General features: G+C 49.2%; 2 protein-coding genes across 2 annotated transcripts in view; both read left to right on the forward strand.

Annotated features, from left to right (window-relative positions):
* Positions 1 to 686: 686 nt before the first annotated feature.
* Positions 687 to 15,133, forward strand: ELAC2 (elaC ribonuclease Z 2). Its single transcript, XM_065735105.1, has 24 exons — positions 687 to 937; positions 1,027 to 1,077; positions 1,189 to 1,259; positions 1,741 to 1,805; positions 2,975 to 3,032; positions 3,503 to 3,571; positions 4,073 to 4,228; positions 4,715 to 4,773; positions 5,401 to 5,459; positions 5,547 to 5,619; positions 6,564 to 6,676; positions 7,189 to 7,287; positions 7,482 to 7,620; positions 7,699 to 7,784; positions 8,736 to 8,845; positions 9,666 to 9,762; positions 10,187 to 10,325; positions 10,975 to 11,013; positions 11,181 to 11,290; positions 11,745 to 11,844; positions 11,920 to 12,040; positions 12,244 to 12,322; positions 13,068 to 13,212; positions 13,921 to 15,133. Exons 1-24 carry the CDS (start codon positions 687 to 689, stop codon positions 14,170 to 14,172), a joined length of 2,541 nt encoding a protein of 846 aa, XP_065591177.1. The 3' UTR covers positions 14,173 to 15,133.
* A 365-nt stretch (positions 15,134 to 15,498) lies between these two features.
* Positions 15,499 to 20,671, forward strand: part of DNAH9 (dynein axonemal heavy chain 9) — a 180,951-nt gene continuing 175,778 nt past the window's right edge. The window contains exons 1-2 of the mRNA XM_065735131.1: positions 15,499 to 16,045; positions 19,922 to 20,118. Coding sequence (XP_065591203.1) covers positions 15,575 to 16,045; positions 19,922 to 20,118 — 668 coding nt within the window. The 5' untranslated portion in view covers positions 15,499 to 15,574. The remainder of the gene's footprint in view (positions 16,046 to 19,921; positions 20,119 to 20,671) is intronic.

Consider the following 20,671-nt stretch of genomic DNA (forward strand, 5'->3'; position numbering starts at 1 on the left):
AAATGCTGCACTGTGCACATCATGCCATGCCAGGAACCATTTGACTAAAAATACCACACGCTATCACTTAGTTACCTCATCAACTAAAGAAACATTGGCTGGAAATGCCATGCCAGCTGGGCAGAGCCCTAAGAAAGCTTTTGTGTTCCAGAAGTGTAACAAAAATTGCTTTAGGCACAGAAAATGTGCTTTCACACCTCTCAGTTAATCTCCCGAGCAAAGAATCGTTGGCACGGGGAGAAATGATGCAGCAGGAGGGCAGGAACACACAGATGTAGTACGGACCCGTACGAACCTTCAGGTCCCCACTCACTGCGACCACAGCAGCGAAGAGGGAAGCACTAACAATAAAGGGAGACACTATTTGCAAAGCAAAGCTCTGAGAAAGATAAGGTTCGTCTTTGGAAGTGAGGAAGAAAGGGGATAGTGGTGTTTGGGACTGTTTATGGTGGGGATCGGGTGACAGTAAAGCCTAACAGCTCCGCCTGAGGCGAAGGGAATGGCGCCACTAATGCGCGTCCCTCATGAAGGAACGCTCCCATTGCCTATCTCCGGTCACATGTGACCGCTCTCCGCGTCTTTCGCTGCTCATTGGTTCGCCTTCATCACGCGGTGTGGGAGCATGCCGGCGCTGCTGAGCTCCTATTGGTGGCCGATGGGGTTCCGGGGCGGGGCGCAGCACGCGGATGTGGAGGCTGGCGCGGGCGCTGTGTCGCGGCCTGGCGCGGGGCGCTGGCACGGCCGCGGCTGTGGCCATGGCCGAGGGGTCCTCGGCGGCGCGGCGGCCTAAGGACGTCCCGCGGCACGTGTGGGCCCGCGAGCGGCGGCGCAACGCGGGCACGGGGCTGTCAGGGCCCAACACCGTGTACGTGCAGGTGGTGGCGGCCGGCAGCCGCGACGCGGGCGCCTCCGTCTATGTCTTCTCCGAGTACAACCGGTGAGTGTGGGGGCCGGGCCGGGGCCGGGACTGGGACTGGGACTGTTGGCCCGCGCTGATCCCCGTGTCGACCCCTCCCTGTCTCTCAGGTACCTCTTCAACTGCGGCGAGGGGACGCAGAGGGCCATGCAGGAACACAAGTGAGTAGCGAGGGGAGCCGCGAGGGGACGCCCCGGGCTGCACCAGACCCATCTTACCGCCCCCATCTTACCGCCCCCATCTTACCGCCCCCACCCCTCTCCTGTCCCCAGGCTGAAGATCTCACACCTGGACAGCATCTTCCTCAGCAGGGTGACCTGGGCCAACGTCGGTGGCCTGCCGGGTGAGTGAGTCTTTAGTTGCGGTGTGGCACTATCTCAGGGTGCAGAACATGGTGGGGAGGGCACTGCTTGCCCGTGCACCTGGCTTTGTGGGCCTGAACACTTCAGGAGGTGATGGTGTTGCTGGCACCAAGGAGCTGAAAAGATCCCAGTCCACTCATGTCCTCAGCATAGAGTGGTGCTCAAACTAATTACTTAGGATCTTGTCCACTGAACTTTGGCTGTCTCCAGGAAATGGAGAAGTGAGCAGTCTGGTCAGGTAACTTGTCCCACATTATGATGGTCAGCAGTTATGGATGCTTTCCGTATCTGCAGAGATGAGCAATGTGATGAAACCGCCACAAAGCTGAGAAAAAATTGAGATTGGGTGTGAGTTTGGGCCTGGTCCTTCATGAGGAACTCAGCACCCTGACAGTGAGAGGGATCTTCCCAGCAAGATCTGCCATTTGGCTGTGATAAAATTGTTTCTCTGTTTTGTTTTAGGTATGATCCTCACATTAAAGGCTATGGGGCTTCAAAGATGTGTTTTCTTAGGGCCGCCAAAGCTGGTAAGTAGTGGAAGCTTGTAGAAGGGGGACAGTGAACCTTCAAATTTAGGTGCTTACTTTGCAATTGGGAGGACTGGTGTCAGGGCCTCTCATTAAGAAAGCTATTGAGGCCATGGAGCCTATCAAGAGAAGTGCAATGAAGCTGATGAGGAGTCTGGAGTACAAGTCTCATGAGGACTGGCTGGAGGAATGGGGATTATTTAGTCTGGGGAAAAAAAAGAGGCTCAGGGATTATTTATAGCTCTCTACAACAACCTGAAGGGAGGTTGTGGTGAGGTAGGGATCGGCCTCTACTCCTGTGTGATTAGTGATAGGACAAGAAGGAATGGCCTCATGTTGCACCAGGGGAGATTCAGGTTGGATGTAAGGAAATATTTATTCTTTGAAAGAGTGGTCAGGCACTGGGACACATTGCCCAGGGAGGTGGTGGAGTCATCGTCCATGGAGGTGTTCAAGAAATGCTTAGATGTTGTACTGAAGGACATAGTGTAGTGGGGAAGTATTGGTGGTAGGTGGACAATTGGACCAGGTGATCTTGGAGGGCTTTTCCAGCCTATGTGATTCTATGGCTCTAAGGCAGTGGATCATCTGAAAGGACTGAGATGCTGTTCTGGGAGAGTGCCAGCCTGAGGGCTGTGCTGGAGATGCTGGGTTTCAAAAGCAAATCTCTTCTGTTACATATAAGACAGCATCACACTTCTGCTACTTAAAACTGTCTCATCAGCTTGTAGTCTGGTAAACCGTCTCAGGAAGAGAAGGGCATCCCCTGTTCTTCTGAGTGTTCTTCCCCACATTTTAATAGAAGCTTGGTATCTGAGCTCCTGCTTAAGGCAATCCTTAACAGTCTAATGCCATGTCTAGCCTTATGCTTCCATTCCTCATTGTCATTTTACTACCTAGCAGATAATGAAAGGAAATAATGGCAATTCTAGGGATGGGAGGCACTGTTCTTCATTTTCCTTTCATTCTCTGAATGGGTGATGCCTGTTGGGGGTGGGATACTTGCCTACTGCTTTCTGGCTGGCTGCATGCTGCCCTATTTCTTCCAACCAGGTATTCTTCTTCTGACTTTATGAAAGTAAACTGTAACTTCTGGAAGTGTTGCTTGTAGTTTGCATTGCAAGTTTCCTGATTTGCTCTTCTTTTTTTTTTTTTTTTTTTTTTCCCAGCAAAACTACTTGAAAGCAATTCGACTCTTTCCGGGACCCCTAAAAAGAATGGATTTGGGTATGTATGTTAGGGGTATGCAGCTAAGGTAAAGCTGTAACTTTGTTTCAGCTGTATCCAAAGTTGCATTAGATACTACCAACTTCAGAATGATAGCTCTGGGTTAGGTTCCTTCAGATCCATCCCAAGAACTGCATGGAACAAAAGCAGTGTTTCCAGGTCTAGTGGCAGGCAGCTGCCAGTCTGCCCAACTAGTATATGGAACTCAGCTTTAAGGCACCATTAAGGAAGCTTGCTTCCAGAGGTTACCACGGTGTTATGGTCTGTGTTTTGAGGACAGTGGTCTTCTAAGAGCTTTAATTATTCTTTGATCCTTGCACTGGGGCAGAAAAAGGGAAGGAAGTTGGTCGTTCAGGATTTGGTTTTTTGTTTTTTTTCTTGAGAGGGGAAAAGATGCTTTCCTGATACTAATTCTTGTGGACTATGAATCTCTTATAAGCTTTTTAATGCCTGTTTTGTTATTTTCCTAGCTGTGCAGTTGCACACAGAGCCAGAGTACAAGGATGAGACAATGACAGTCCACCAAATACCTCTAATAGGTGAGTGTGTGATGCAGTAGTTAAAAAGGAGAAGCACTTGTTCATTGATTATGCTTAATGTGATTAAAGGAGCAGCTTCTATTTGCAAGCCTGAGTAAGCAGAGGTTTAAGAATTTGCTTGTTTTTCTCAACACAAAGATCTCTCTCAAAGAAGTGAGACATTCTCAGTCAACTTTCATTTGTTCCTTTGCCAGCGGGTTTAGAGTGACATGTGAAGCATGGCTGAATTTTGGCCTTATTAGTCAGCTGAGTATTTTTGCTGCTGGAAGTTGCAGTACTTAACAGCACAGGCATGGTTTTCATAGAGTCTAGCTGTTCTGAGGGAATATGGGAGACATAGATGACAGGTGGCACCTGAACACCAAGTCAGGCTGGTGGAAGAAGTCTGTATTTTGGTAGTTTGAATGTTAATGACACAGAAGAGAAAATGCTGCTCTTGCTTTTCTTGTTTGACCATTTTGCTTGAGAGATTTTTGCCTGTTTTTCTTGGATTTGGAACAGGAAAACCTCTAGCTGCTGGGAGTACATTTCCTCAGAGTCCTGGATTATCAGCCCAAGATGGGAGTAGCTCCGAAAGTGACACAGAGCCTGGATCCCCAGGAGCTGCACAGCAAAGTTTGGATGAGGGCAAGTTAAAAAGAAGCCCAAAGAAAACAGGTGAAAACAACAGAACTTTTGATTTGATTGAAATGAAACCACACTAAGGATGTTCTCTTGTCCTCTGAGCTGTTTCCCCTATGCAAGTGAGATCTGTAGAGGAGCTCAGCTGTAGGATTACATGGAGCACAGTGAGGTCTAGTACTTCATAACGTGAAGCAAAACTATGGAGGCCTAAACGCAGGACATGATTCTTGCTTGGGGTTGTGATTAGGTCTTGTATTGATTTGCTCCTGCCTGGAGTGGGTTCTCTGCCCTTTGCAGTGTAATTATGAATGGATGCTGATAAATTTTCAGACATGGGTTTAGTTTTGCTTGTAGTTGAAGCTGTGGGCTCTCTGGCCTTAGGTGCTCCAGACGTTTTGTTGACGAGCTATGAGTTGGCTGGATGATGTTGCTTGGTTAATGTTTTAATAAAAATTTATCTTTGCTTTAAGGAAAGTGATATTCAATGAAGACCTTCAGTAGTTTTCCTTTCTGTTGTAGATGATGAACAGAAGCATGCCAGCAGGCATCCTGATCTGGTGATGGCATTCCTTTGTAAAGTAAGCTTGCTCACAAAGATACCTTTCATCTTGCTAGATGGATTTATTTGCGAATAGTATTTTCAAACAGAAATTTAGAACCTTTCTTGTTCTACACTTGAAATGGCAGCAGTAGTATGAATAGAAACCAGTTAAAACTGGTAGGTTTTTTTGGGTAGTGCTCTTTCCTAAGCAGCCAATTAAGACTATACATGTTCCATTTTTGCTTTATGCTTGTACCGTGGAAGTCTATTCTGCCTATATCACAAAAGGAGAGATAGAAAAGCAACAGCCTGATCCTTGAAACCAAAAAGGTCTGGTGAACTTTTTGGTAGTAAATTAGACTAGTGACAGGGGAACTGGTAATAAGAATTTAAAAAAAGCTACTCAAACTTCCATGTATGGAAGAAGATAATTTGTTAAACTTCTGCTGTTCCACATCTACAGAATGCATGATGCTGGATTCTTCATGTCTTAACTGGAACAGTGGAGCAGCGTTTCACAAGATCTGCTATTGGAAGGAAAGGGAAAAAAAAAATCCCTTGGCTTCTGAGGAAATAGCTAAAGTGGGCATAAATGGATCTTATTTCCTGGCATTGCTTAATGCTCTTTTATTTGGTTGGCTAACTCTGTTTTAACCCTTTTCAGATTCATCCAAAGAAGGGGAAATTTTTAGTTGTTAAAGCACAGGAGATGGGTCTGCCAGTGTAAGTATGAGTGCCCTGCCTGGTGAATGGGGAAGCCCTGGCATATTGAAGATGTCAAGCTAAAAGTTTCAATGGCCTTGTTTACAGGGGAACACCAGCCATTCTTCCTATAATTACAGCTCTTAAAAATGGAGAGAGCATCACTTTTGAAGGCAAGGAGGTAAGTTGTGTATGTTTTCTTGCTGTGGGTCCAGTGAAGGAGAGGAGATAGCAATCTTTTTCTGTAGAATGCTCTGGTTATGAATGGGCATTGGGTCAGTTACAGTTCTGTTATTGTTTGTTTTTTTGATCTTGAGGTAATGATAGTTTTCTACCTGCTGCCTCTCATCTCTAAGTGCTAAGGTGTTTGTATGGGTTTTGGTGTTTCTGAGTTTTGAGTGGTTACTTTTGGTGACCAGTCCTTGTTTTCAGCCTCAGGATATTGCTGAAGTTGGCTCCTGAGGGGTGCAGTGAGGGTGTGATTAAAGAAGTACACTCTGAGATGTGAATTTGTGACTGACTTGCTGGGGCTTCTTAGTCTCACTTTCCCAAGCTGATCCAGATTTAGGTGTGAACTGATTTCTACGTATTTTAAATCTGGGACTTGAATGCTTGTGTAGCATTGGTCCCTCCTTATTCTGCACTTCTTAGACCACAGAAGCTAAGTGATTCTGTGCGAGGAGTCTTAATCTCTCAGACTCTAGAAGTGAGAGGTAGTCAGCCCTGGCACTGTCCCAGGTGATCTGTAAGTGAAGAATGTCTTTGGTCATAAGAATTTAGCAGAGCTTCTTTTCCTAAGCAAGTTGTTACTAGTATCTGCATCTGCAGTGAGAGCCCAGAAACTGCAAAAATTCCCTTTGGCTTATTTCTTCTAAGACCAGGATGGTGTTTGTTGTTACACAGCAAAATGCAAACTTGTTCCTATCCTGCCCTCTCATTGCACAAGGACTGCACTGTCTGGTTTTGCCTAGTGTTGAGTGACGCTGCCTGAAGCTGGTTCTGCAGCCCTGGCAGCTTGCTGGGGGCTTGCTAGCAAAGCTGCTAAATGGAGTCTGATGTAATGATGCACAGCGGGCTGCTTTTCACCTTTACCCCACAGTGTGGTCTTTGTATATCTGTCTGCAGCTTTCCCCTGAAGAACTGTGTGCCCCTGGTGATCCTGGCCCAGTGTTCATTGTGTTGGAATGTCCTCATGAGGGCTTTGTGGATGCTGTCTGTGAAAATGAGACCTTCCGAAGGTAGCGGGGATGGGTGACCTGAAGTGTTTGGGGGAAGACGTCCATGCTGAGCCTTCTAGAAAAGGCAGGTCTATGCGTAGGACCTGTGGGGTTCTATAATTGTGACAGGTCTGTCTTCCCAGGGTCTTCATAGGAAATAGGCACTGGTGTATTGCTGTGGAACCGTGCTGACACACTGGTTTCTTGTGGAGTGAGCCTAGGTGCACGGGATTTGTGCAGAGCCATGCTGAGCTCCTGAAAGGCTCTGCAGATATTTCTCTTCTTGGAGAAGGATAGCTGCTCTGGGTGGGAGAGTTGGAGATGTCAGCACACAGCTGTCTTAGACCCTCAGTGTGAGCCTTAGGCCTGCTGTGGTGGGGAGCCTGGAGCTCCTGGGCTGTGCTCTTGAGATCTGTGCACTGCTTGCTCCTGTGGGGACGCCTCCATTAGTACCAAGAGTGGAGTTGGAGGGGATGCCAAGGTGATTAAGGATCAGTGCTCAGGTATCCTTTCTGTATTTGAATGTGCTCCAGGTACCAGGAAGGGCTTAATGAGGATAAGGTTGCCTTGGTTATTCACATGACTCCAGAGTCGGTGCTTCGGGACAGCCGCTACCAGCAGTGGCTGGAAAGGTGCGTGCTCTTCCGATTTCTTGGCTTTACATCATTTCTGGACAGCAGTGTGTTCTGATGTGAAGATTTTCCCAGAGTAGGTGCTAGGTGGCAGCAGAGCTCTGGCTCAGATGAGATTTTAACAAGTGGCTCAGGTGTGTGCGTATGCCAGTGTGGGGCTGAAGTTGTTGAATATTTTTGTCATCCTCTTATAGATTTGGACCTGGAACTCAGCACTTGGTGCTCAATGAAAACTGCTCTGCAGTGCACAATGCACGCAGCTACAAAATCCAAAGCCAACTGAACCTCATCCACCCAGAGATCTTCCCTCTGCTCACTACGTACCAGAGCAAGGTAGGCAAGGCCCTTCCTGCCCCTGTGCCTCACACCCTTGAGTGAAGAGCGTGTTTCACGTTGCACTTGTCCCTGCAGGAAGAAGAGGCTGTGTGTAGTGTGCCCATTGTGAGAGGAGAGTGCCTCTTGAAATACCACTTCAGACCGCACCAGGAGTGGCAGAGGTCAGTGGGAATCTTCTTGGCATCCCAATTTTTGAGTGTTGGGCTATCAGCTGTGTTCTGAGGGGTATGTCCCTATCACTGAGAATCTGAAGTGTAGGACACAGATGAATGATTTTCTGATTAAATAGAGTGGACAGTAGTTTGGAGGGTCATTTTCATTCCTTGCTCATGAAGTCCAGTATGGATTTTTCTGTCCTCTGCTTTTGATCACATGTGCTGTGCACCCAGCTGGCTGTGACAGGGAGAGACTCCTCAGGAAGCCAGGTGAAAATACCAGACTTTCTTTGTGTGTTCAGATGGTGTCAGAGCCGAATGCCCAAGGTGATTAAACAGAGCAGGCTTCTGCACTGTCTGTTCTTAGTGTGCAAGCAGGAGAAGCTGCTGGATGAGGCTGTGGAGGGCAGAGGGTTCTGTGATGCACCATTTACCATGACACAGAATTCTGGCTCTCTTGAGCAGTGCAGGAGATCCTAGACACTAAGAGGAAATGGTTTCTCTTAAGGGTGTCAAGGCCTGTTTTGGTGCACGTGGAATGATGCAGAACCAGAAGATGGGGTGCTTCAGGTTCTGATGGGTGCCTGGAGTCCTTTACAGATGGCTGTTATTCTTGCAGGAGTCTCGCTGCTTCCCATGGTGGGCCGTGCAGTGCCCCCTAGTGTGCAGCGACTCACTGAACCTGGACAGTGCAGAAGAATATCATAGTGCATTTACTGAAATTTTATACGAGCTTTGGTGGGATGAATATTTTAGTGGGGAGACTCAGTCCTGCCTGACCTTTCTAGTCCATGCCATACTCATGGATATATCTTTTCCCACCCCTTGAAATGGAAGGGGTATTTGACCCTTTGTTGAAAAGCTGTTTTGGCACAGTAATTTGGCGTGTTGCTCTGAAAAGTGCAGTTTTTTCAGTTCCCTGTCACCCGCCATCCTGATTATGGCCTCTTCTTTCAGAGATGCTGTGACCACCTGTGATCATGATGCATTTGTTGCTGAAGCCCTGGATCTCCCTAACTTCCAGGCTCGTGTGAAGGAGTGCAAAGAGAGCCTGCCTGCTGCATCAGGTGAGGATCAGTAACTTGTCTCATCTCAGTGTAATGGCAAGCAGAAGGTCCTGGTGAGCCAGTGCTTTAAAGCTCTGGTCAGGCTGTGAATGTGCAGTCTTCCTGCTGCTCAAGAGGTACTATGAAGTCCTCCTGGAGCTGTGCAGTTTTCAGGCTGAGCTCAAACTGTGCGTAGTTTGTCTGTTGAATTATGCTGTCTTCTGCTTCTGTTGTTCTAAAGCTGCTAGATGTGGGGGTTGACTACGTGGGGACAACTAGAGGCAAAGTACCTGTGTGGTGTTCCTCTGTGGTGACAGGGCCTCTGTTTGTACTGAATGCTGTAACATTGCTATAACATGCTATAACAGGCAAAGAGTGAACCCTTACGTTTGGGAAAAGTCCTCCTCTAGATCCAGCTCCCTGTGAAGCGTTCTCTAAATTTCTGTTGTCCTGTTGGTAGTGAGGTTTTCATGGTATGGTGCAGCACCACTGACTTACTGTTTGGAGCCTGATACAGTTAGTGCAGTGTGACAGACAGAGTGTGATAGAACAGTAGCTAGATCCCTCTTGAATTGGTAGCTCTGTATTGACCAGTGAGATGAGTGCTCATTTGCCTGCCTTGTTATATGCAGCCGTGCATTCTGCTGTGTTTTTGTGATTCTACCTGTCCTGTTTTCTGTCTTCCCATGGTAAATTCTGGTGCTGTGGGAAAGCTAGTGGCTGAGGCAAGCAAAAATGAACATTCCAGGTGCAGTCTCTGGAAATGCTAGGCTGTTGAACTGAACAGCATCTGACTGGGCAGTACGTGAATAACACTTAAAACTCGTGTGCATTTTTGCAGGAAATGTGAATCCTTATCCTGAAATTGTATTCTTGGGAACGGGATCTGCAATTCCAATGAAAATCCGAAATGTCAGTTCTACACTGGTAAATACTAGGTAAATCATGTGTGTTTTGCTAAGGGAGAGGCTCAGTGTCTCTAGAGGGTGTTTCCCAAGGGCTGTTTTGACCAGTGTGCTGATGGCACAAGGAGAATGCCCATACAGGGGAGTCTGTAGGACTTCTGTCTCAAGCAACTGTCTCTGTAGGTGGGGAAGGCTTGAAAGCTACTTTTAAAGACAAGCATTTAATGTCTTCCTTCTGCCATTTGCCCCAAGGATGTGCTCACTATCAGCATAACACCACAATGATCTTTGCAGATAGAACAGTGTCTAGAACTTTGGCTAGCAGGACTCAGGTAGCAGTAGAGGTGGAGCATTGAGAGCTCTCTGCCCTCCAACCCAAAAGATCTCTCTCCTCGAATGGACCCTGCTCAGAGTTCATCCAGTGGCTGCCAAATGTCTTTGTCCCTTGTCTTGCCAGCTCTGCCCGATCCCTGCTCTTGGACTGCGGGGAAGGAACGTTTGGACAGCTCTGCCGCCACTATGGAGAGCAAGTTGACCAAGTGTTGTGTAACATAGTAGCTGTGTTTGTGTCTCACATGCATACGGACCATCATTCGGTAGGTTATTTGTTAAAAGGAGAAGGAGCTGTGTGCAGCCCTCTCTGCTGTTTGGGATTCAGATGTAGCTGCAGCTGATGAATGCGGGCTCTCTGCTCTTAAGGCAGCACTTCCCCTCTGTGCTCCCCAGGCAATACTGAATCTGTTTCTAATCCCTTTTTGCTTCCCGATAGTGGTCCCTGTAGATGGCCAAGATTGTCTAGAGATGCCTTTATTTTTAAATAAGTATCCAACCCAACCTTCCTTTGGTGCTTTGCAGTAAATCTTCACAGAGGGATCAGTTGGTCTGTTCTAGATTGGGTCTGGTCGGGGCAGGCTGCTGATCTGATGCCTCATGTCTACCAACCTCAAAGTAACATGTTGGCTGGAGGCTTTCTGCTCTCCCCTTTTCTGCTGGGAGCAGACATAACGGCTCTGGAAGGGCTGAGAGGCATGGTGTTGTAAGCTGCTGGTCACCAGCTTGTGGCATAAATGGTGACAGTGTTCCAACAGCTCAGTATGGTGCAGTTACTGGAAAAGAAGGTGGTTGGTACTTCTGACTGTGGATTTTCCTGAAACTGCACCTTGCTGAGCTGCTGTAACACTGCTGACACTTGTGTCCCTGGTGTCTTTCTGGCTACAGCTTGCTGTCTTTTCCTCCCCTTTGCAGGGCTTGGTGAACATCCTGATGGAGAGGCGGAGAGCTTTTGTAAGTTGTGTTTTTGTTTCACTGTTCCCAAATGTACCTTGGAGCAAGGGGAGGGGAACTTTTCCTATGTGGTAGAAAAGCACCTTCTTTTCCCAAGGTTTTTCTTTGTGATTCAGTGTGTACCTAGTGCCTACCTACTGATTTTCCTACTGTCTTCGCTTTTGCAGGCTTCCCTTGGTCAGGCTTTTAGCCCTCTGTATCTAGTAGCACCTGTACAGATCATGCCTTGGCTACATGAGTACCACAACAACTGTGAATCAATTCTCAGAGACATCAAGTGAGTGAGTGTTCTGTGTGGTGTGTGTTCAAGGATTCCTGCTGGGTCCTTATTCAAGGCAAATGGCTGATGTTTGTTCTCCCCACCATTTTACTGAAGGCTACTCTTTGACACCTTCCACTGTGCAGGACTGCAGTGTGTGACTTGTGAAGGAGATGAGAAGATTTGTTACTTGGTTTTGCTACCTAAGAGGGGCTTGCCTGCAGGTTAGGAGAAGGGAGTTGGCCTAGTGTGAAGTGACTCCTGAAGAGCAGGGTGTATGACAGTGGGAAGAAATGATTGGATGGGCTACAGGGGCACTGAATAGCAAAAGCAAGGGGGAAAACAGGTGCTCAAAATGGTCTTGTTTGTCAGGCAGTAAACAGAAGACACTTTTGTGAGAAACAGTCTGCTTAAAGAGATGATGTTTTACTTTGTACCTGTCCTTAGTTCTTTCTTTTCCTTTCTCTCATAGAATGATTCCTTGCCAGTCCCTTGTGAAAGGCTGTGAGAACATCAAATCTAAAGTCAAATGGTTTGTCAGTTCTCTGTTGAAGAACTATGACTTGGCTGAGGTAAGCTGGCAGCATCTTGTGCTACACTGAAGAGCAAGCAGGAATCTGAGGTCTAATGCTTATGTTCTTGTTTAGTTTCAGACTTGTGAAGTCCAGCATTGTAAAAATGCATTTGCATGTTCAGTGATCCACAAATCTGGATGGAAAGTAGTGTATTCAGGTGACACAATGCCCTGCATGGCCTTAGTACAAATGGGTATGTGACAAAAACCTTTTCTTTGAAGGACCTCTTTGAGTACAGCCTTGAACTGTCAGTAACTGAAGTGGTCCCTCCCAGATTCTTTGTGCTATGACTGCAAGCAGTGAGGGGCTCTGTGTGGAAATGAGTTCCCTTGTTTTTTTAGGCTACTGAAGTAGCGTATGTTCAGCTGAAGATGAAATATGTGGTTATTTACACAGGGAAAAATGCTACTTTGCTGATCCATGAAGCAACACTGGAAGATGGAATGGAAAAAGAGGCTATAGAGAAAACACACAGGTGGGGTGTGTTTTGCTGATTTATCACAATAAGGAAGGCAAAGGTGCTGAACTGGGCTTTGACCTCGAAGCTGGTGGTGAAGGGCCCAAGGCTGTAGGTGGTTCTGGTGTGCACAGACCTCTTTGACACTAATATTAGAGTGTTGCTCACTGCCCCAGCTCTGAAACCCTCTTTTGAGCATCCCCAGAGAGAAATAGGGGAGGCTTTTAAGTAGATAGTAGTGACTCTACAAATTGACTAGCTAGCCCAAAGGGAAGGGCTATTGGCTTGACTGCACAGCAGGACTAAGCTCAGATGGTAGAAGGGTCATTCACACCCCTGTGAGCTAGCTGCGAGATTCATACTGAGCTCTGCAGCCAGCTGTACTGCCTGCTGCCCCCAGTAAAAAAAGAGGGGGATGGACTTGAGAGCAATTTGATATGAGTGAGCTGGACTTGCTAGCACCCTTGGGTTGAGCTTTTGTCCCCGGGTTCTGAAGCACTGAGAAGCTTTGAGTTAATTAGCATCTTTCCTGCACCCTGAGTCATATGGAAGCTAGCGACTTGCCGCTGTGCAGGCTGTCAGAGCAAGAGGTGCTGGGGCTTGCTGATGAAGATGGCTTGTGCCCAAGCAGGTGGTGTGTAGTGTCTAGTGTTTGCTGTTGGTATGATGTGAGGTTAGCTGCAAGAGGTAGCCTGCTGTGCCCTGTTGGAGAGGCAGCATTGGCTAGTGTGTGTGATGTGCTGTGTTCCTGTTCCTTTTGCAGCACAACCTCTCAGGCAATTGAGATTGGGATGAAGATGAATGCTGAGTTCATCATGCTCAATCACTTCAGCCAAAGATATGCCAAGATCCCACTGTTCAGTGAAGACTTCAGTGAGAAGGTTGGAATCGCATTTGATCATATGAGGGTAAGTTTGGAGTACTGATCCAGACTGTGAGAAGGGTTTCAGGATGGCTGTTTAAGGAAGAAAATCTCCATTTCTAATAATGTATCAACATGCTATGTCCTTCTGAGAGCAATTTCCTGTGAAACAGCTCCTTTAACTGCTGGCAGCAGGTATCACCAACGTGGGGGAGAATGGGTGGCACAGTGCCCAGTTCTGCTCAAGGCAGGTGCTAATGGCTCTTGAGAACAGAATTCTGTTCTTGTGGATGTTTGCCTCACATCACCTCTGTTGTTTGTGCTATTGCCAGCTAAAAAGATAACTTCATTTCCATTCCTTTTCCCTTTGATGCTGTGCTTTAATGGCTTCCTGCTAAAGATGCCTGGGAGCCTAAACCCTGTGTAGTGCTGTCGTTGTCCCGAATGTGAGGGCGGCACACTAGCTGACCAGAATCTGCATGTACAGTGTGCATGTGCTTTCCTGTGAGGAGAATGTCAGTAACTTGATATAAGAGATTGGTGGAATGGCTGCTGTAGAGGCTGTAAATGCTCAGCTGCCTGGCTAGTGTGTGTGCAGCTGCAAATCATCACCGAGGTGAGGGCCCCTGTGTGCTGGGTGCTGGCCAGAGGAAGGGTACTGCCCTGCTTCAGAACTGGCAAAAGGCTGGGGGGGAGGCAGGGAGCGAGGGATGGCAGTTCTCAAGCACTTGCTCTTGTGCCCAATGTATTTCAGGTACGGCTTGGTGACTTTTCCACTATCCCAAAGCTGATCCCACCTCTGAAGGCTCTGTTTGCAGATGACATAGTAGAAATGGAGGAACGGAAGGAAAAACGGGAGCAGCGCCTTCTGAAGGAGGCTGCGATAGTCTTGGACCAACTGGCAGGTGGTGAGAACAAGGAAACAGCGTGCCAGAAACGGAAACAAGAGAAGAACCATCAGGAAGTATCGAACAAGAAACTTAAAAAGCTTAAAACAGTGAACTGAAGGAATAGAGGAAGAGAACACTGTTCTGTAAGAGGTGATCTGTGTTCTGCAGGCCTCTGGGGCTGGCAGTGCTGGGGCAGCCTGCAGGTACCATGGGAGGAGGGGCTGGCCTTGGCAGCTGGATGAGCTCGGGTGTTAGTGGATCTCCGTGGGCTGAAGCTCCCAAGCATGCTGTAAGCAGTGCAAGTCCTATGGCAACAGTATCTACCCATACAGTTCCTGTTCCTGGATATTGCCAATCCACGTGTCATTTTTCTTTTAGCCAAGAGTTCTCTCTGAGCTGTTTTAATTTTTGGTTTTATGCTAGAAGCTGTTGGTAATATAGCAGCAGCAGCTACAATCTTGGGAGCTGCAAGAGTTGGAGTCTGGTAAGCCCTCATGGCGCTGTGGGCTCTCCAGAGTAAGGGATGCAGCTCTCTGAGGGATGTACCTAGGTGTCAGGACTTGTAGGAGGAAAGTTCAAATAAAATGGGACTCAATCGCTTTTAGAGGTTTAGGTTAATTTAAGGATCTGAATGCTGCTGCGTTCCCATTTTATTTTGTTCTTCTTTGTTGATTCCTCCCCTGTAACCATCATCAGAACAGTTTTCCAAAACCTTCATTTACGATCTGAATAAACCACTCACCATCGTACACAAGTGTTTTGCTTAGATTGTTAATGAGGTGGGGGCCAACAGCTACCTGGATTGTTGGAGATAATGACCTTGTTTGCATGTTACAGTGCCTTGATTAAACCTTACACCTGTTACAGGTTTGCTACATCTCCTTCTGCTGCCCTGTGCTGTGGAGCTTCATTCCTGTGGGTTTGAGATGCCAACCCCTGGGAGCAGCTTCTGCATGGCTCCAGAGCAGACAGGTGTGAACTGTGCTAGGTGTAGTGTGTGGGGAAAGTGGCACAGCAAGCTGATGGAGGACAGCAAGCTATTAAGGGAGGATGTTTGATAGTTTCCCTGGGTCAGACTTCTGTCTCTTGTCATCACACGTGGGTTTGATGAGGGAGGGATGGGGAGGGGAAATATTCCTGGCTCTTTCAGTGGAGGAATTCTTTCTCAGAAACTGCTATCACCTGCTGAGCACGTAGAGCTCAGCAGGTGATAGCAGTATGTAGTAAGTATGACTTTAAGGGGATAAAAGACTAAGGGTCAGCAAAACATCTTTGTAGGTTAGCTATGTTTTCTTCTTACACTTGTCTAAAGAGGAAACTTGGGCCTTGGCCCTCTACTGTGTCTGTTGGAACAGTGTGTGGGGGCTTAGCAATCTGCTGCTGCACATGTGTCAATGTGGGCACGTAGGGGGCCAGGGGCTGAGTTGTGTTATTGCTCTCTTACTGTATGCGCCTGAAGTGCGAAGACAGGGAATCGTCCTCGTGTAGAGGCATTCATAAAAAACAAATACCCTCGGGATGAAGGCCTCGGGGCGGCTGGAAAGGAAAAGCGGCGGGCGGGGCGAGCGGCGGGCGCTGCCCTGCCGGGTGCACCTCGCCCCGGACTCATCCCCCGGGCAACGGTGGCTCCTCCCCGCAAACAGCCGCCGCATGGAGGGCGAGGAGCCGCCTGCGGAGGAGGCCCCGGACCCCCGCGTCCAGCGGCTGCTGAGCCGCGCGGCTCGAGGCCTGCGGCTGCCGGCGGGAAGCGGGCCGGGCGGCGGCGAAGCGGCGGCGGCGCTGCGGGCGTTCGCGGCCGGGGCGGCGGGGCGGGCGCTGGCGGTGTGGCGCGGCCCCGCGGGGCGCCTGGAGCTGGGCCCTCCGCCGCCGCCCGCCGCCGCCGCCCACCCCAAGGCGCTCTTCTTCCTGCGGCCGCCGGGGCCCGGCGAGCCGCTGTGCGGGGACCTGCCCGCCGACGCCCTGCAGCATTTCGCCGCCCTGGTGGAGGAGGTAAGGCCGGGCACGGCCGCTGGCTGCGGCTGGAGAGGCCGCGCCGCGAGGTGCGGCACGAGGCGGCCCCGTGGGCTCCCGTCCCCGCCGGGCGGGGGTCAGCTCCGTCCGCAGGGACCCCCCGCCCTGGGCACAGCGGTGCGAGGGCTTCTCAGCCTCTGGTTAAACAGCGTCCTCCTCGCGTCTAAATTACACTTCTCCTTTCGTGGTTTAAAGCCCTTCTCGTCCTACTGCTGTTGGACTGTGTAAAAAGCTGTTCAGGTATTCAGGCTTCATTTGAACCTCGCAGCCCCATTCCTCCAGCGCTGGCCCTGCTTGTTCGTGTCTCCATCGAATTAAGGGAGTGTAGTGGCTGGGGCCGGTGCCACTCCTGGGTTCCTCTGCCCTGCTCCAGCAGCTCCCTGTGCTGGGTGCCTGTCCTGCGTTGGGCGCAGGAAGCTGCTGGAGAAGCAAGGAGGAACAGTTTCTGTTTGAGAAACTATCTTACTATGAACGGTAAGGGAATGGGAAATAATGCCGTACAAAAGGAATCAAGAGTAATGAATTGAACACGTGGGATGAGGAGAGTCTCCTGACTGCATGCTGCAGAGATAAGAGGATGTCCTCATGTCGCTGCATCATTTTGTATCTTCCTGCACAAAACCATGTGGGAGGGAGCGGAGCACTCTGGGGTCTGTAGTTCTCCCTCAGCAGCTGTCCCAGTTCTGTCACCTCATTGCATGGTGACACGGAATACATGTGGAAGACCCTGACAGCGTCCACCCCTTATTTCATATTGTTACTTTATTCCAAAATTGTACAATGCACACACATATATACACACAAATAATAAAGAATAATTAACATTATATACATATGCGCATATATACGTACAACTACTGACTGTTCTCTGCCAGCATCAGCTCCCCTTGAGGTCTGCTCTGGATGTTTCATGTTACTTCTTCCATGTTACACACCAAGTGAACGGATGTCCCTGAGCAGAAGCAATCCCAGTGATGTTCCAGAATTCTCACCTTCCCGCCAGACCATGATCAGTTCCAAAAGTCCTGGACAGTGGGAGTTTCCCATTTGAGCCTGTTGTGTATTCAGCACAGTCTGTAGTCCGAGTGGTGTGGTGATTCACGTGTGTGGAGAAGCTCCCCTGTAAGCATCGCTCCCCTGTAAACATCCCATTGAGCGCTGGCAGTCAAGGTGCGAACAGGAGCTGTGTTCCAACCACTTTGGAAGCAGCCCAGACCCACTCATGCACTGCCAGTATCTCCAGTAGGAGTGTAGCACTCTTCAGGTCCTCTGTACCCTTAACTCCAAAACCCAAGGAGTCATCCCCAGGTCTCTCCTGCTGTCCTTTGCCAAAGGCTCCAGGTGGGGCTGTCCTCCCTGACAGGTACAGAGCAGGTTCTGTTGCGTCCTGCCCGAATGGGCCCTGCTGCTCTCTCCTGTTTAATCTGTTTGGAAGCTTTTTGTGTTCAGGACCCCTTACAAAGACATTCTTCTATGGAGAGGGCTTACCATGAGACCGTAATCTGGGATATGCATTCTCCAGAAACCCATAGTGCCTAAGAGAGCTTTGTCTCCTTCTTGCTAGTTGGCAGGGACATGGCAGTGATTTTGTTGGCCGCATCCATTGGGATGTGACAGTGTCACAGTCCTAGGAACTGGATTTCCCAATGGAAGAGTTGGGATTATTTTCTTTGTCAAAAAACTTCCTGTGCTGTGTTGCCCCACGTGATAATGTCATCAGTGTATTGCAGGTACTAATAGGCTTCAACTTGCACCAGTGCAGTCTGAACATCAGTTTAATGTTCCAGATCATTGCATCCACACTGAGAAGTTCTGCAGAATGCTGACCACCAGACTGGGCTTCCAGGAGCAAGCTGCCCGGCTGGCAGGAGCTGTTGAGCTCTGTGGTTGTGCTAAGTCTGCACAAACAGTGTTTTTTTTGTGTCAGGATTTTGTTTGTAGATGACAGCAGGTAGTGTATGGTACATGTTGTAAACACCATCTGTTGTGGGGAGGTTTTGAGGTAGGAACACTCCATTTGATGCTGTTAGATCTGTTTCCTGGCTGCCTCCAGCTGCTCGGGGGCACGTTTCAGGCTTTTCTCCCTGCAGCCAATCCAGTTGGATGCGGTGTTTCCACGGGGAGCAGATCATGCCTGGGTTTGGTCCCACTTTCTGCTCAGGTTTAACTTCAAGGAAATCAGAATGGTGATGCAGGGTGGGGAGTGGGGTGGGAGACTGAGAAGGACCTTCAGTTTCCCAAGGCTGAGGTGCACACAGCTCTGGCAGCTGCAGAGCACATTGCAGAGGGTTTCTGTTGGGGCTTCCAGGTCAGCCTTAGAAGCCTTTGATCAGAGAACAGCCTGTGCCCAACAGTGAGGAAGGGGACATCTTCTCTGCCTGTCCCACATAAATCCTCATTGGGGCTGAAGAGAATGGTGGAGCTGGGGGTTGTTCTGAGTGCAGTCCAGTACAGAGCAGCTGGTTACAATGACTGGAGCACTAGCAGCCCACAGGATTTATGTAACAGTGGAAGATGTTAATGGTAATACATGGAACTACTGAACGTGAGCTCTGTGTGCCGGGGGCTGGGCAGCCCGCAGTGGCTGCAGAGTCACCAGCACCCTGATTTCCCAGCCACAGTGCTCATGTTTTCTTCTGTTAGGATTTGGGTCCACTTGCAGCTGCTTTACAGCTTTTCTTATTGCAGCCCATCCTGCTTTCATTTGCTTCAGCCGTAGTTGCACCCAGCAGCCTCCCCGTGCCAACAACACGAAGGACAGGTGCTGGTCACCAGGGACGACCTGGCTTTGTCAGGCTGCTGCCACAGCCTGGAGCCAGCCCCTGCATTGCTGCCACAGCTGAGCCAAGGCAAAGCAAGCCCTGGTCAGCCCAGTGGGCCTCTGCTGCCAGGCCAGTACCAACCTGAGGCTGTGCTGGTATTGGCAGGAGTCAGATTTACTGGGCTGTAAATTTGAAAATTACCCATAAAGCAGCTTGTGCTGAAGAGCTGCAGTGCTGCTGGAGAGGAGACAAGGTGACCTTCACCAACAGGAGATCCCAAGAGGTTCTAAGAGAGCTTCCCTCTGAGCTAGGGGGGTTCAGCCTGGCCCTGCTGCCATTGAGAGCCACCTGCAAGCTGGGACTCTGCCCTGCTCACTGGCAGTGAAGCTGGGAGTGAGCACCAGAGCTGAGTGCAGGGAACAGAGCCCGCACAGCCAGTGGGTGCACTCAGCTGCCTCCAGTTGCAGATTTGGAGGATGGGGCAGCTGGAGCAGCTGCAGGACTGCTTTGCTTTACCTGCTTGTTTCTACCCTTTTCAATACTTGGATTTGGGGGAGGTGTAGTGTAAGGGTTTGTCATTGCGTGCCACTGACATCCTTCCCTGAGAACATGCAGAGATGTCTGATTTTTCACCTTGCACACAACACAATACCTTCCCATCCAGCTTGACTGCCCTGTGCACTTCTGGTGAAAGGAGAGCCCTCAGGACAGTCAACAGTGGTGAGTGCTGTTGGGAAGGGAGAGCAAAGAGCTTGGGATGTCAGCTTTTTCTTACTCCTTTTGTGCCTTGTGATGCTCAATAATGCATAAGAAATGTGATATGGAAAGGGCTGAAAGCTCTCACCACAGCCCCGGTCTAAGCCAGGGCAGCAAGTTTCATAGGTGGGCTTCATCCATGGCAGTGTTCTGGATCACCAGCAAGGCAGGTCTGTGCAGAGGTCCTCTCCTCCTGCCCTGCCCTTGTTTCACTTGCTGCTTGGGCCAGCAGTGAATTCAGGTCTCCAAGCTCAGCTGAGCAAGGAGCTCAGAGCCTGGTCTGTCAGCTTCCTGCAGCACTGTTTTCTCCATTTCATTCTCGCAATTCCTTCTGAAGGTGATTGTGCCCATCCTGACAAACCAGAAGAACCACCAGGGCTGGCCACAGGTGGTATCACAAGACATCATACACCATGTCCACAGCTTGAAAAGTGCCATCTTTGTGGTGGTTGGCCAGGTGAAAGGCAAGACCTTGCTACCTCTTCCAGCAGGCTCAGAGGGAGTTGAGAACATCGATCTGGAACATGAGAAACTGTGAGTAGTCTCTGGTTATGTTCTGCTGACACGTGTGCCATGTTCTCTGGGAATCCCTCACCAGTCATTCTTGCTCTCCATCATCTGCTGCTTATCTGGACAGCCCTGATGGGTGTATTCTGCTTTTCCTGCTCACTGTTTTACAAACTCTGCCTTTTGGGAGCACGCAACACTATAAGCAGGCAGGTAAAGCTCAGAGAGTGAAAAGAAGTTGTAAGCACACAACAAAGCAACAAACTTCCTGGAGAAACAAACCCTGTGAGCATAACCTCTGTAAGGTAAATAACTCCCAGTGATGGTACTCCGCAAGGAGATAGTATAGAGGATGGTATATTTTAAGTAGTTCTATATAAACAGTATACAGATAATACAAAAGAGAAGATGGCTCACCTTTATGATGACAAGGCTCGCAGGGGACTCCACGTGGGAGGGATCTCCAAGAAGAGATCCTTCCCTGGTGGTGGTCAGCCCTTAAATGGGGTTTGGGAGAGGTGGAACCAGGCTCCACCCCTTCCAATCACACAGGTATATCACCTTCACCTGTGGCCCCATG

Source organism: Cyrtonyx montezumae, unplaced genomic scaffold (assembly GCF_038088225.1).
Source record: "Cyrtonyx montezumae isolate F1298 unplaced genomic scaffold, pur_monq_1.0 scaffold_19, whole genome shotgun sequence".
Classification (NCBI taxonomy): Eukaryota; Metazoa; Chordata; class Aves; order Galliformes; family Odontophoridae; genus Cyrtonyx; species Cyrtonyx montezumae.